The sequence below is a fragment of the Dermacentor andersoni genome, chromosome 4 (genome assembly GCF_023375885.2).
Source record: "Dermacentor andersoni chromosome 4, qqDerAnde1_hic_scaffold, whole genome shotgun sequence".
Taxonomy (NCBI): domain Eukaryota; kingdom Metazoa; phylum Arthropoda; class Arachnida; order Ixodida; family Ixodidae; genus Dermacentor; species Dermacentor andersoni.
This window is the reverse complement of record NC_092817.1, coordinates 137,816,203-137,830,728: the sequence shown is the minus strand read 5'-3', so window position 1 is coordinate 137,830,728 and position 14,526 is coordinate 137,816,203. Positions and strand designations below refer to the sequence as shown.

Sequence of the window (14,526 nt, the reverse complement as noted above, 5' to 3'; positions counted from 1 at the left end):
GCATATGAAACTTCCTAGAGCTTTCACTGTTTTCGGCTGCCTAAATTGGCGAAAACCAGAAATGTTTTTGGGGTCTGGCCGTACAGCGTCTTTGACGTCGAGACATGTCAGGATAAGGGCTTCAGGGATAAGCATTTCGTAGAGTTTAATATGAGGCCAGCGTGTTGGATGCAGTCCGAAAGAACGCCGAGCCGCTGGTTTTACTCGTGGAATTTTCGGCCGAATATATTCACCTGATCTAAATACCACATGCAAGTTTCCCATTTGAGACCGCGGAGGAAGAAGCCCATATATTGCTTGAAGGTCGAACGCCGCCAAACGTACAGGAGCCGCAATGAACAACTGCGTATTTTAGCCACAATATTTTCCGACGCCCTGCCTACGGCAGGTTGTCGGAATTCCCTTTGAAATTCGCTTGTCAAATGCGTACTGGTAAACAGCGTCTACTCCCTGAAGTCACGCTAGCTCATGTGTTGTTTCGGTGGTCGGTGTGATAAGGTGTAATGTCACGTTGCTACAGTGTTTCGATGATAATCGCATTACGGCCGACATAAGCCGTAAAACCGGTCCTGACGAAATTCCTTCTTTTACAGGTTCATGTCAAGTAGGCGAACTTTTACTCCATGAAGGAGACACATTTCACATCCGTTGCCCTTGCATGTCTATTCAGTGCTTCGCATCAAGGTCGCAAGTTTTAATAATGGGGTAAGGAACAAGTTTTTATGTTTGTACTAAATCGGGAAGTGCAATCCAATTATTCTGGAAAAGACAAGTTCACAGTAAGCTGCTCCGCATCAGCATCTGTTAACATGCTAGACCTCTAAGCTATTAGTCGGATACACCTTTAGAGGGCGAGATCTGTGGCAAATACAGATTGTCAAGAAAAATGTCCGAAGACGTCAACTTGACGTTATAGATTACTTGTGCATAAAAAGTACATAAGGTGTTTGGCGGCACCAAATTTCAAGGAAATGTTGCCTGTGGCAGATGCCACAATTTTATTCTTCCAGCTTTACAATACTTAAGGAGGCGGTCATTGCTTCTAAGAAGAAAAATCTTAATTGAATCAATAAGATTTATAATAACTAACCTTTTATTTGTTGACTACACTGAACATATTTCAGTCTACGAATTGTAGCTCGTGAGTTCGCAATACACTTACAACGAATTCTGACGGTGGCAGCTGTTTCGAGATGTCCGACGTCAAACTGGCTATAAAACGCATTGCTGTTCTACTTACTGTTTAAGGAAACAGCTGTTTTATGCAATGCAATAAAGCTATAAAGTAACTAGAACGCAAATGCATTTCGTGGGACACTGAAAATTAGTATTTCTAAACTGGTGGTATATTCAGAATTTGTACCAAGTGGATATACCTTGCCAACGCGCCATAGCTACAATTAGTTCAGTGAAGTATGTATGGATGTACGGCAATGTAATTGCTTTAAGATCAATCAGTGTAATTATCTTGTGTATCTTGTTAGGCAAGTTTATTTTTTGAAGAATGAGTTACTTATTCCTTACCACATTACTTCTCTCCACCTTGCGGGTTTCCGCAGAACTACTACGTCAAACTTTATTTTTTGTGGGTATTATGGCTGTCTCATCGAGAACTTTCAATCACGGATTATAAATCTGCTGTCTGCCACAGGCACATTTAAAGCTTGCCATAGCCATAAAAAAAATGGGTATAGGCGAACTCGAGTACACTCTACTCAATATGCGTCGGAAGAACAAACAGGCAGTGCACTTCTCTTTTATTGCTATTTTAAGCCGAATTTCTGTTGTCCCTGAAAAGAGCGCGCAGAGGCCGTAATTATCCAACGCACCAGTTCGCGTTGCATTTTGAAATAATTTAAAGAAAAATTATCACTGTGCTATTTGCCTCCCACGTAAGCAGACGGGTGCATTGCTGAGATCAGGGTCCCTATGAGGTAAAACTATTCCAATATGTTTTTATTCCAATCCCGTGACGTCAAACTTGCGTAACCGCTGACGCAAGCATCGTGCGGTGACCCGTACGGCTGTCTGAACAGACCAATCAAACACCCTCGTCGTGTATAGGCGGTCACTTTTGTTTGCTTTAAGAATAAATAACATTGCCTACAGTGAGCGGCTTGTCTTATTTGGTTGGCTCAGATTAGGCGAGGACCACGTTCAAGTTGAGACGGATTCGATGGGGCCAAGCCAGCGCACTGAAAATCGATAACCGGATGAAAAGGGTGGTGCCGGCGTTTGCAATTGGTCCGCTTTCCCTTGACTTAGCTTGAGCCGGCTGGTGTAAAATCGCGGCGGCATGCAACGGAACCTTAAGAATGGCGCTAAAACGGGTCCTCAGCAAAGAAGAGTTGGCAGAACGAGGTCGAAACGTGCCGAAAGTGCTCGAAAACGTTACACGACCACGCAAGAAGTTTTATTATACGCAAATAAACCCATGCTCTCCGGCAGGTGCAAGTAGCCAGTTCCTCAGCAATCGGCAGCAGCCATCTTTTATTTCTTTCGGGACAGGGCAGCCTGAGGGTATTCAGAAAAAAAAATTCAGTTATGTTGGGCACATTAATGCATCTTCAAAGCGTACACGTCATTTGACGCGGTGAGTTTTCGCGGTTTCGTGACGTCGCGTGATAGGCAGGTGAAGTGGGTGCAGCCCGAAAACCTTTCACCAATAGCTGAAGGCTAATGGCAAAAAACGCCGAATCAGAAATAACTATTTTTCTTTTGTTCAATCCAGCGATGCATAATCAGTGTGTACACGTCATATCAGATGGGGAGCCATCGTCGTTTTCATGACATCGCGTGACAAAGAGGCGAAGTGAAGGTGGTTCAAAGAAGTTTTTGACCAATTGTGGAGGGCTCACTGCAGAATTGGAAACGAAAAGTTTGGAATAGCTTTACGTTATAGCGCCCCAGCATTGTCTTCTTAATAGGATAATGTACGCTGCTTGAACGCTGCTGAGTGCTCCTCCGAGTAATGAACTCCTCGTGGGTAAGCGAGGGCGTTGAGATGCTTGATTTGTCCTTACCGAGGCGCAGTTAGAACGCAGGCGAGAGCTTGCGCGGACAAAGAACGGGCTCAGGGCACAAGCTTCCTATAGCGAGGTTGACGTGCGTCGCGCCTATGCCTTCTCCCGTCACGCAACACCTGGCGTGCTAGTGCGTCAGCAGGTGTTCCTTTTCAACCACTCTGCTCCGTCGAGGCGCGCTCGTGCCGTGACATCACAGCCAATAGAAATTTAGGTGCCGTTTCGCTGCTACAGACATCGGCCTTTTCGCTCAATGAGCAATTTGATGCTTCAGCATCAACACATTCATGCACCTAAAGCACAGTTAAATCATGTCAGTAACATCGCTTAACCACTTCTACGCTTTGTACGAGCCTAGGCCACATGACCATATTCCCCCTACAGCGGCTGGGATTTCGCGACCTCGTGCTTAGTGGCGCAAGGGTTTAGCAGCTAAGCTACCACGGTGGTTGTAACAGTACAATCTATCATCGCTGGGGGTTTGGAAAATGTAAACAGCGAACAATAATCTGATGTTCTCACGCAGTAAATGCTGCAAAAGAATATCAGTGTGAAGCGGTCATGCCGAAATTCCGAAAGTGCAGTTCGATATGGGCGAAATGCGTGAACACCCGTTTACGGTAAACCAGCTGTAGTGCATTTGTTATTCGAATTGATATATGCTAGTCATAAAGTGTCAGCAGGACAGAAGGAGCATTTATATGTCGCGGGCGACGTTGCCAGTTTGTATCTTAGATGTTTACTAACTCAACACTGTCTTTCAACATGAACATTTTGCTTTGCCGACTGAAGCTGTGACGTACATCGATTGCCGCAATTCATAGAATCGGCGCAACTTTTTGTAAAGGCATATTTAATTTTTCGGTATTGTTGACCCATTGTCAGGCGCTCACACAAATGCTTTTCCGCTGTTGCGGTAATTGGGTGCACCGCTCGCCAGATCATGAAAACGGAAAATGCAGTCGGGGGTTACGGAACATGTCCTGCACTATGTCGTTGCTGATCGCTTGGCTTATGCATTGCGTGAACGTGCACGTGAAGTACTGCAAGCATCTAATTCCTAGGTAGCCTTCATGCGTAAACATCTCAGCTTGGGTCGCTGGATAGGGCTTGGTCGCACGGATAGCGCATCTGTCATTACGGATAGTGCATACCGCAACGGGGTTGGAAACTAACCATAGGACTGACTTGGGTAGCCGAGTGTGCGATAATCTATACCCATATGCCACTCTTTGCGGAAGTGGGTACATACCGCTCTCCATTGACTCTATGACCCCGACATAGAGCACTGAGCATGTGCCGCTGAGTTTGTACTGGCATTCACTGAATTTCTCAGATGCCAACTTGGCTGACTGGGTATGTGGCAGTAAGTGTGTGCCATTCTACAATAATTAAAATAATTCCCTTAAATTTATTTGATGCTGAACGGAATGGGAAACCCAGTCACAACGGTTTTCCATGGACGGCTGTCCAGAACTTTAGCAGGCTGCGCCACAAATGCACTGGGTGTGTGCCGTTTTCAATGAACGCCTTTTACGCCAACGCTTTAGCGCACTGAGCATGAGCCACTATCCAATAAGCCTCTTGCCAACTTGTACCTGTGTGTATTTGTCACTAGGTGTGCGGAAAGCGAAGGAACAGTTCAAAGCGTTCGCACGCATTGACGTGCCGTGCACTTCGCAGACTATGCGCAGGCTTCATGGTTGTAACGCTAGATGGCGCTGAGTGCTGTTACCCAAGCGCGAACAAGCAGTCCCACTGCGGTAAACCCCTCGTACATAACCCATTTCGATGGTAGCACTATGTTCCGTTGCTATATTGATTCATTGGTAAACGCGTTACAGCCTATTTTCATTGTGAGATGGGTTCTGCTGCATTTTTATTCTCATCCATACTTAGCACGAGCAAACATGAAATTTCTTACTCAAGTGTTCAAAAAGCAAAATTTTTAAATCATGTCGAACACGATTATTTGAGAATACCGGTCGTTGACTATTGAAAGAAAGATGGAGTATTGCAATTTGTAAAAAAATGTAACTCGTACTGTTTCGCTTGTCCTGTACGGCAACAAAAATGTTATTTACAGTATCTGAGGCACCTTCCGCATCATAGTTAGATTACATTCGGTTGAAGATGACAACGAAAGTTGTGAAGAAAACGAAAGAAATAGCTCGCTCAAATGCATCTAGTCAGTAGTGCCCGTTTAGAAAGCTAAGTGCAATTCTACAGTGCCCAGAATTGCTTTGTAAAAATCTAAGGAAGGCGATATTGTTCAAATAATAAATTGCTTTCTCTATACGGAGATGTAGGCGAATTCAAAAGCTGCATGAGACGGGACATCCTTAGCAATTGATGGCAACTTTTTGTGCAGAAGTGAACTCCTCCATCTGTTTGTTTAGGAACTCAATCATCTTCGCCACAACTTCAGTTCGGCTAAGCCAGAATTATTCTGACGAGTCCTTATTTTTACCGGCGTTTCTTCATGTAGACCGCAAGGGCTGTTGCTGCCCCTCATTGTATTCGAACAATATGCACATTCGAAATCTTTTATTCGTAGATTATAGAATTGAGAAGGAATGGAATGCAAAGACAATTGTATTCTTATTTATTACCTTGAATACTCAAACAGCCTTAAAATAAAACAGCCTTCCGAGGCATAGTAGCACTTGAATTTGTAAGCTCAATTTCGTATCGTCACAGCTTAATTATGGTAGCCTTTGTTTCGTACGTTGCACATTGCATTAAAGCCACATATTACTGCACACATAAAATGAAACGGTGATGAATATATAAAACAATAAAAACACAAACTTAATATACTATTATCACACATGCATAGACATTACAAGCGACAATCTTATAGTAAGAGAACGTGAACTTGTCTTGAACATACCAACAAAGCCCCCTATATTTTATGCATCGCAATGTCCGCAAATCAGTACTGAAAGATTGCATAATAAGGTACACGCAGAGCCATCATGAAATGTATAGCTGAATGTACCTCGCGCGAAAATAAATAATGTCTGAAATGATACCATACTTTAAAAAGAAACACCGAATAAATCTTTCTTTTCTCGCGCTTTAAATGTATCCTGCTGACGCGATGCATGCTCGCCAACTCTACCTCCTAAGCAAAACAGAAACCGGATTCAGCGTTAAGAAATCATAAAATAACATGACACCCTAGTTAATAATGACGCAGGAAAGCCCTGCTAAATGACCTGGCCGCCCCACCATTGTCAGAGGTAGCGCTAGACACTGAGCATCTCGAAGCACAGGATGCTTCTCAGATGCAAACGGAGCACCAACCATAACACAATTTGCTGCAAGCGTAGGTACGCAGTATGGCAGCGCGCAGCCATCACATTTAGCGGAAAGCAACAACACCGACGCTCATTCCAGGCAGCACATGCATTACAGAAAGACAAGAAAAAAGAGAGAATGTTGACCGATAGCTGAGCAGGAGTTCTAAGGGATAATTGCACCAACCTAACTGGCCACTCGATTCGACACCCGCTTCCCTCACTTCTCACCACCCTGCGCATCTCGTACAATAAGGCCATGTCTGACTTATAAAGCAAGTCTTTGAGTTAACGCTTACGAGACCTACCCAGTCCGCATGGCAAAAAAGTGGCACAATCGCTAACGAGCTGCCCCTGCAATCGCAACGAGCTGCCCCAGTTTCCTGTGTGCTGGCGTGTGCATTTCACCGTTTATCGAGAGTAGTGGCGATACGATTGAACGGCTCGATTGGGAGCTACAACAGAAACGGTAGTTCTCCGGTGCCCTTGAAAGGACGTTTCGGCAACAGAACACAATTGGCAAGGTTAAGTTCAAGAGGGCAAGTGCCTTTGCATAGGTGGGAGAACAGTACCAACACACACATTTAAACACACTGAACCAGCAGAAACAGTTCTTCTCTCTCATAACTTAATTCGCGAGTCGTAGCGGTCTGATCTTTACGCGCGCCCACTGAAATGTTATCATTTCGAAATAGCGATTATCTACGTTCGCGCGCTATATATTTGAATCGTTTTGTACTGAACCGGTAACCGGTATTATTATTATTTTTTTTCTTTAACCTGAGTTTTGATTCAACCACGTTCTAATTATATCAGTCCGGGTCCAGTTACGACTATAATTCCGGTTCAATTACGGTTCTCGCTTCGGGTTCACATCTCAGGTTGATAAAAGCGATCCATAAATTTACATCTTATGCAAAATTGCTACAACGTTTACAATGGGTCTAGCAAAGTCGATGGCACATATTAGTGGTATATTCCTTAGTTGGGTATATAATACTCAAATTCACAATAATTCGACACGAATACACAAGCTTTGTTCCTCTTAGGCGAAATTCGTGTAGATTATATATCTATCATATCGTTTTGGTCTATTGAATAAGATTTGGTCAAATGTCTGACGTAAACGGAAAATTCATTTGCTGTAGCTAATAAATTTTAACCTTTTCTTTCATGTGCAATAAACCTCATCAAAATGGCTTTTATGTTGGTGAATAAAAGAATGTCCCCGTTCCTTGTATTTAAGTAAGAGCTACTGAGCTTAAACTCTCCTAGAACAGTGAACATTTATAGGTATTAGAATACCTTATCGCTTCACTGTAGCAGTGTGTCTTATCAGTATACAAAAAATTGACGGGGACACATAGCCACGTAAACGATGTGAAAATATTGAGAAATACTAGGTACTTACTATGAACTGTGTGCGATGAAAACTTTTTATTAAAAAACATATTACTATAAATTGTGGTAATTGACACAGCAGCACTCATGCATTTGCTTTCTTTTTGCAGGTGCCACTATACCTAAATAAAGACTCCACGGACAAAGTCACTCCATTGTATATATATATATATATATATATATATATATATATATATATATATATATATATATATATATATATACGTGTTTTGTGTGACCGTCATTTGTAAAATGGGGGATGAAAGAGTGGATGACGAAGAATAAAGAAAATAGTGTTCGTGCCACTATGTTGCCCTCACGCCTCTTTCCTCATATATATATATATATATATATATATATATATATATATATATATATACAAAGAAGCATCGTTTGATAAATGAAGGAGGAACAAAGAAAACCAACAGATTCTTCTAGCTAATGTTTCAAATTTCTTTTTTAAAAGAAAGGTGCAGGCTACATAAGCAGCTGCACGTGTTACTGAGTCGGGCAATATTTTCCACCTTCGCCATGCTGGTAAATTTGCATGAAGTAAAGTAGGACAAAGCAAACCTTTTTAGAGTGATGGTGCCATTCATTATCATGCGCAAGGCAGTCATTAGCAACAAGAGGAAAAGCGGCACAAAATGAGGAACATTGCACTTCCGGCACAACTTGTTTCTGGAGCCTAAGGGAAGAAAAAGCTTGATAGCAGGCAGGTATTGTCAGATTTTATCGGAACAGAAATAGAATTAACCGGTGGAGAACATACCTACATTTTTACACTACCAAATATATATATCATGTTATAAGAAACCAACAATAAAAGACACCAAGGACAACATATAAAACACTACTTGTAATTACTAATTCAAGTAATAGAATAATAAATTTATGGAAATGACACTGGATGAAGAAACAACTTGCTGCAGGTGGGCAACGATTCCTGGTCTTCGCATAACGCGTGCGGCGCTCTTACCAATTGAGCTACCATGGCTCAGAATGTCAGGGTTTTACAACACTTCTGTTTTAAGATGAGGTACAGGCGCCATCCACCAGGGCAAAGTATACACGGCACCGCTTATCAGAGTCCGCGGTCTGTAAAAACAACGCGTGCTAATTTTACCACTCACTACACTGTAAGAAATTTTTATTGAAAAAAACAGAAATTTTCTGGCAGCTGGCCTGCCAGAAAATTTCTGTTATGCTATGTTTTCTGTTGCTCCTTCTTTCTGTCAATTCACAGATTTTTTCTGTTAGCAGCTAACAGAGCATTTCTTTGAAATTGACAGAAAGTTTCTGTTACGCTATGTTTTCTGTTTAACATTTTTCGGTCATTTCAGTTTTTCTGTTCGCAGCTAACAGATAATTTCTGTGAAATTGAAAGAAAGTTTCTGTTACGCTACGTTTTCTGTTTTAACATTTTTCAGTTATTTCACAGTTTTTCTGTTTGCAGCTAACAGAATTCCTGTGAAATTGACAGAAAGTTTCTGTCATGCTATGTTTTCTGTTTTAACATTTTTTGGTCATTTCACAAGTTTTTCTGTTTGCGACTAACAGAAAATGTCTGTGAAGTTGAGTTTTCTATGCTTGCTTTTCTGTTATTTCACAAGTTTTTCTGTCGGCAAATAGAAAAATTCTGTAAAGCTCCATTTTTTGTCATTTCACACCACCTTTTATTATACATAATACATAATATGTATACATACATAACAGAACATTACAACTCCTGCCATGTTTCAATGCAATGAGATATTTCACTGCTTTATGGGACTGCTAGAAATGGCACGTGTAAGTATTGAACAATAGTGATAAATGCAGGTGCAATATTAAACAATGTCATCATGACTAGTAATTTACTACGTCTTACAGCATCACGTAATTAAGGTAAATGGTAGATAGGTGACCAAAGAAAAAAGGCAATAAAATTGCCCTTCCTGCACTCCCTATATGGGACAGCTGCTAATAAGGTATGCAGTAACGGTAAGTATACAGGAGCACATATGATTCACTCTAAAATGGCAATACAATAAATGCAACACAGAAAGTAATACCTGTACAATGAAGACAACCAATCACTAAAGTGTGATGGCAAGTATATGCGCATAAGGAGTGTCTAGCGCAAATGTGCCTTGCTTGACACTAGTACAGAATGAAGCAGCTAGTGAGATACAAGCAATAGAACATAACTCATCCACAGGATTTTTGCATTATTGCAGTATAACCAAAACATTGGACATACTAAGTAGGGCGAATCAATCTTGTCAAATAAAATAATTATGCAATACAATGAATATACAACTGGTCACTAAACTGTAACGGCAAGTATATGCATTAGAAGAATTGTGCAAATTCGCAAATGATGCCTTCCTTGACACTAGTACTGCATGAAGCAGTGAGATACGAGCAACAAGTCATAAGGCATGAAACAGGCTGTTTGCATTATCACAGTGTAACCAAAAGCAACCAACTGGGTCCTAACTGGTACGTCCAATCTTGAGACGACAGGAGTGCCAACTTTCAACTGTTTATTCCTTGATGTTGCCACGTATAAATACACACATGAACCGCCAGCATGAAACTGAAAGCAAGAATTAAGGTGACTGACCCCAACGCCGGTACAACTTGGATCTTTTCTCGATAGTGCCACCGATGGAACGATCACACACCTGCTAGCTGCACGTGCAATATTCATTGCCTCAATAGTCTCGCTAACCCACTACTTTTTGTGGCTTGGAACGGCTCCGTCACCTAGATTGCGTCCCGCATTGATGGCAGTGCAGGCTTAGGTGGCCCTGGTTCCTCTCATTAATATTGTAACCAATGTAGCTTGCACTGCCGTCAATGCAGGACGCAGTCTAGGCGATGGGGCTGTTCTAGGCCATGCGTGCCTTTGTTTGAACAGTCGGATTAGTAACCGTCACAAATCCAAAATCAAGAAAGGGGCTGACAGATGGAATAGCACACTGTGGTATAAAGGTCATAAACAGGGATAAGGCCAGCCTCTCTGAGGCACCTTATCCCCGTTTATAACATTTATACAACCATCACAAAGACAAGCGAGTTAGGGAGCTTATCGAGGCACTGAATACTGCATGTGCAAGTAACATGCATGAATATGGTATCACTGGAACTATGATAAATGAGGTCGTTTCGGATCGTTGGCAATCGGCAAAGGGTTAAGTTGTATCGAATGTGCTTTTCAATTTCGTGCTGATAGTTCATGCATATATCTATAGATGAAAACAGCAAGATACAAACAGGTGAAAGCGAGTGCTCTTTCTTGTCCCATCTTGTTGCACTCTGTTTTAGCACTTACAAACCACCAACTCTCCCAACAAGCATCAATTCTGGCTGCCACTAGTATTGCATTAAGCAGTGAGATACAAACAAAGCTTAAGGCATGCCACAAGTTGTTACATTATCACAGTGCAACCAAAAACTGTGTCACCCCACTTAGTATGTCCAACCTTGCAACTACAATATAAAAATTAAAATATTAGGATAGAGACAGCAGTACTACAATGTATCCAACCACTCACTAAACTGCAACGCCAAGTTTATGTATAAGGAAAGTGACTTGGGCAAACTGTGCCTTGCCTGAGACTAGTACTGCATTAAGCAGTGAGATACAAACAACAAGGCATAAGGCATGCCATAAGTTGTTACATTATCACAGTGCAACCAAAAACATTGTGCCACCCCACTTAGCATGTCCAACCTTGCAACTACAATATAAAAATTAAAATATTACTAGAATAGAGACAAGAGTACTACAATGTATACAACCACTCACTAAATTGTAACGCCAAGTATATGTATAAGGAAAGTGACTTGCTTGAGACTAGTGCTGCATTAAGCAGTGAGATACAAACAACAAGGCATAAGGCATGCCACAAGTTGTTACATTATCACAGTGTAACCAAGAACAGTCACCCCACTTAGTATGTCCAGCCTTGCAACTACTACATAAAAATTAAAATATTAGAATAGAGACAGCAGTACTACAATGTATCCAACCAGTCACTAAACTGCAACGCCAAGTATATGTATAAGGAAAGTGACTTGGGCAAACTGTGCCTTGCTTGAGACTAGTACTGCATTAAGCAGTGAGATACAAACAACAAGGCATAAGGCATGCCACAAGTTGTTACATTATCACAGTGCAACCAAAAACAGTCACCCCACTTAGTATGTTCAACCTTGCAACTACAATATAAAACTTAAAATATTAGAATAGAGACAGCAGTACTACAATGTATACAACCAGTCACTAAACTGCAACGCCAAGTATATGCATAAGGAAAGTGACTTGGGCAAACTGCGCCTTGCTTGAGACTAGTGCTGCATTAAGCAGTGAGATACAAACAACAAGGCATAAGGCATGCCACAAGTTGTTACATTATCACAGTGCAACCAAAAACAGTCACCCCACTTAGTATGTTCAACCTTGCAACTACAATATAAAACTTAAAATATTAGAATAGAGACAGCAGTACTACAATGTATCCAACCAGTCACTAAACTGCAACGCCAAGTATATGCATAAGGAAAGTGACTTGGGCAAACTGCGCCTTGCTTGAGACTAGTGCTGCATTAAGCAGTGAGATACAAACAACAAGGCATAAGGCATGCCACAAGTTGTTACATTACCACAGTGCAACCAAAAACAGTCACCCCACTTAGTATGTCCAGCCTTGCAACTACTAATGCATACAAGCAGTATATGGAAAGTATATGGAAAAGGAAAGTGACTGGGGCAAACTGTGCCTTGCTTGAGACTAGTACTGCATTAAGCAGTGAGGTAGAAACAAGGCATAAGGCATGCCACGAGTTGTTACATTATCACAGTGCATTGATATTGAACGTTTTTAAGTTACAGAACAGTTAAAAGTCATAGTCTTTCAACGATGTGACGAGGGAGGCCACTTTTGGGGAGAGGCAATGCTGCTTTTTCTTGGTCCGCTCCACCTTGGTTCCCCTGCCAGGGTTCACACCTGCAATGGTTCTAAAGCAAGGATAGAATGCTGTTACACTTGGTACAGTGAAAATATCTGTATTTTCTTCAAAGAAATAAGAAGATTGCTGCCTGCCAACGACCTCAAAATTTGATTCCTTTAGAGCCCACATTTCAGTGGTCTCCAGTGCATGTTCAGTTAAAAACAAGCAACTTCCAAGACAAAATTATCCTTTCCTAAATTATCACATGCATCAGGTTTTAACAAGCCTAGTGTTTTGTTACTTGGATTAAAACTTCACCGAACACCATCACTGGGTGTTAAAGGCATACTGAAAACAACTCCACCCCCATTATTGCTCTTAGGAGAAATCCATTTTGTGGCACATTCCCAATTCGTTGACGTTTGTGTGGCAGCAAAAGATGCATTAATTGCTGAGAAAATGAAATTAAAAAATTTGTCTGCCCCTTAATTCAAACTTGTGACACGTACACTATAAAGGACTTCATGAGAAGCCTTTTGAAGTGACTTGAGGGACAGCTTAAGGCCTCTGTGAACCGCACCCACAAAGCTGACAGGAAAATGCACTGCAGTGCACTTTGGTGAAATGTTAGTTGAAACTGTTCTCAGACCTCTCATCATGCAAACCAAATACCTTTGCTATGGCACTCATTAGCAAGATCCCGTTATGGCATTAAAGAAATAGTTACTGTCGTTAACATTCAGGCAAGCAATTTTTTTTCAAGGCTCGAAATCAGGAGTTCCATAGAAACCAGTGTTGTCAGGAAGGTACATGGTGGCAAACAAAACAGCTCCTACTAAAAGAACAACTGAAATGACGTTTCAGCTCTCAGAAAGCAGCCCACAATGGGGAAAAACAGTGCTATTGCTTTAAGAACAATTCACATAGAACCCAGACATCTTGCATAGACTGGTGGCAGATTTCAACCTGTGATTCAGCATATGCACTATTTTCATACTCAACGACTTGACATGTAGTGATGCTGTTTTTTTCTGTTTTTTCTTGTCTTTTTTTTGTGTGTGTATGTAAGTGCCCGTGTCTGTGGCCAGCTAGGACTATGACCTGCAGAAACAAAAAGTTGCACAGACGATCTAACAATATGACACAAGCAACATGTGTAAGCCGTGGTGATCTTGCCCAAATGGTTTTATGATGAAAGCTTTTCCAACTGACCTTGCTTTTCTAACTTTGCCGCATCAAAATGTATAAACTGGCGTTGGAACATCCCATATTTCCTTTCGCTGCAATTTACCTGAACTGGCCGCAATGATGAATTTGGCTGGGATTGACAAGCTCCCCTGGGCTTGCTGCAATGCTCTTTGTGATGAATGGCTGACCATAATGCCTGCCACTGTAGTTTCTGCGAGATCATGATAGCACGCCTACACCCATGTAACATGATGTTCTAATTACACCCATCAATCACGCAATGAATGCCTTTGCATGGCGGTATGCTTCACCCTTTCGCTGGTGTATCTTTGCTGCAGCATCCGCTTCTTACTTGCATTGCTTTTGTTCTTCACTGGGCATCTGACACTGAATCCTGTGTGCTTCTAGTGTGCAATGGTAAGCTCTTGCATCTACTACTCATTGGGGCTGGTGACAAACATGTTCCACTGGGCAAGCTCGCTTTGCTGCATCACCTGGTGTTGGTCCTTCGATCTGTCTAGCCTCATGCTGTCGTTTCCTGCATTGTCTTTGCTGTCAACACACCGAACACACCTCTTGGTTCTTGCTGGCGCTTGCTAGCGTTTAACATCCTTCCTTGCTACAATCCTGGAGCTCGGCCGGTGAAGCGGGAGCTAACAGCCGGGAGCGTG

The 14,526-nt window shown here is 41.9% G+C and overlaps 1 protein-coding gene across 1 annotated transcript in view; it reads right to left on the bottom strand.

Moving 5' to 3' along the window:
• Window positions 1-9,854: 9,854 nt before the first annotated feature.
• LOC140217372 (uncharacterized) overlaps window positions 9,855-14,526 on the bottom strand; it is a 28,326-nt gene continuing 23,654 nt past the window's right edge. Inside the window, exon 5 of the mRNA XM_072287930.1 lies at window positions 9,855-12,734. Within this exon, the coding sequence (XP_072144031.1) occupies window positions 12,614-12,734 (121 nt within the window). The 3' untranslated portion in view covers window positions 9,855-12,613. The remainder of the gene's footprint in view (window positions 12,735-14,526) is intronic.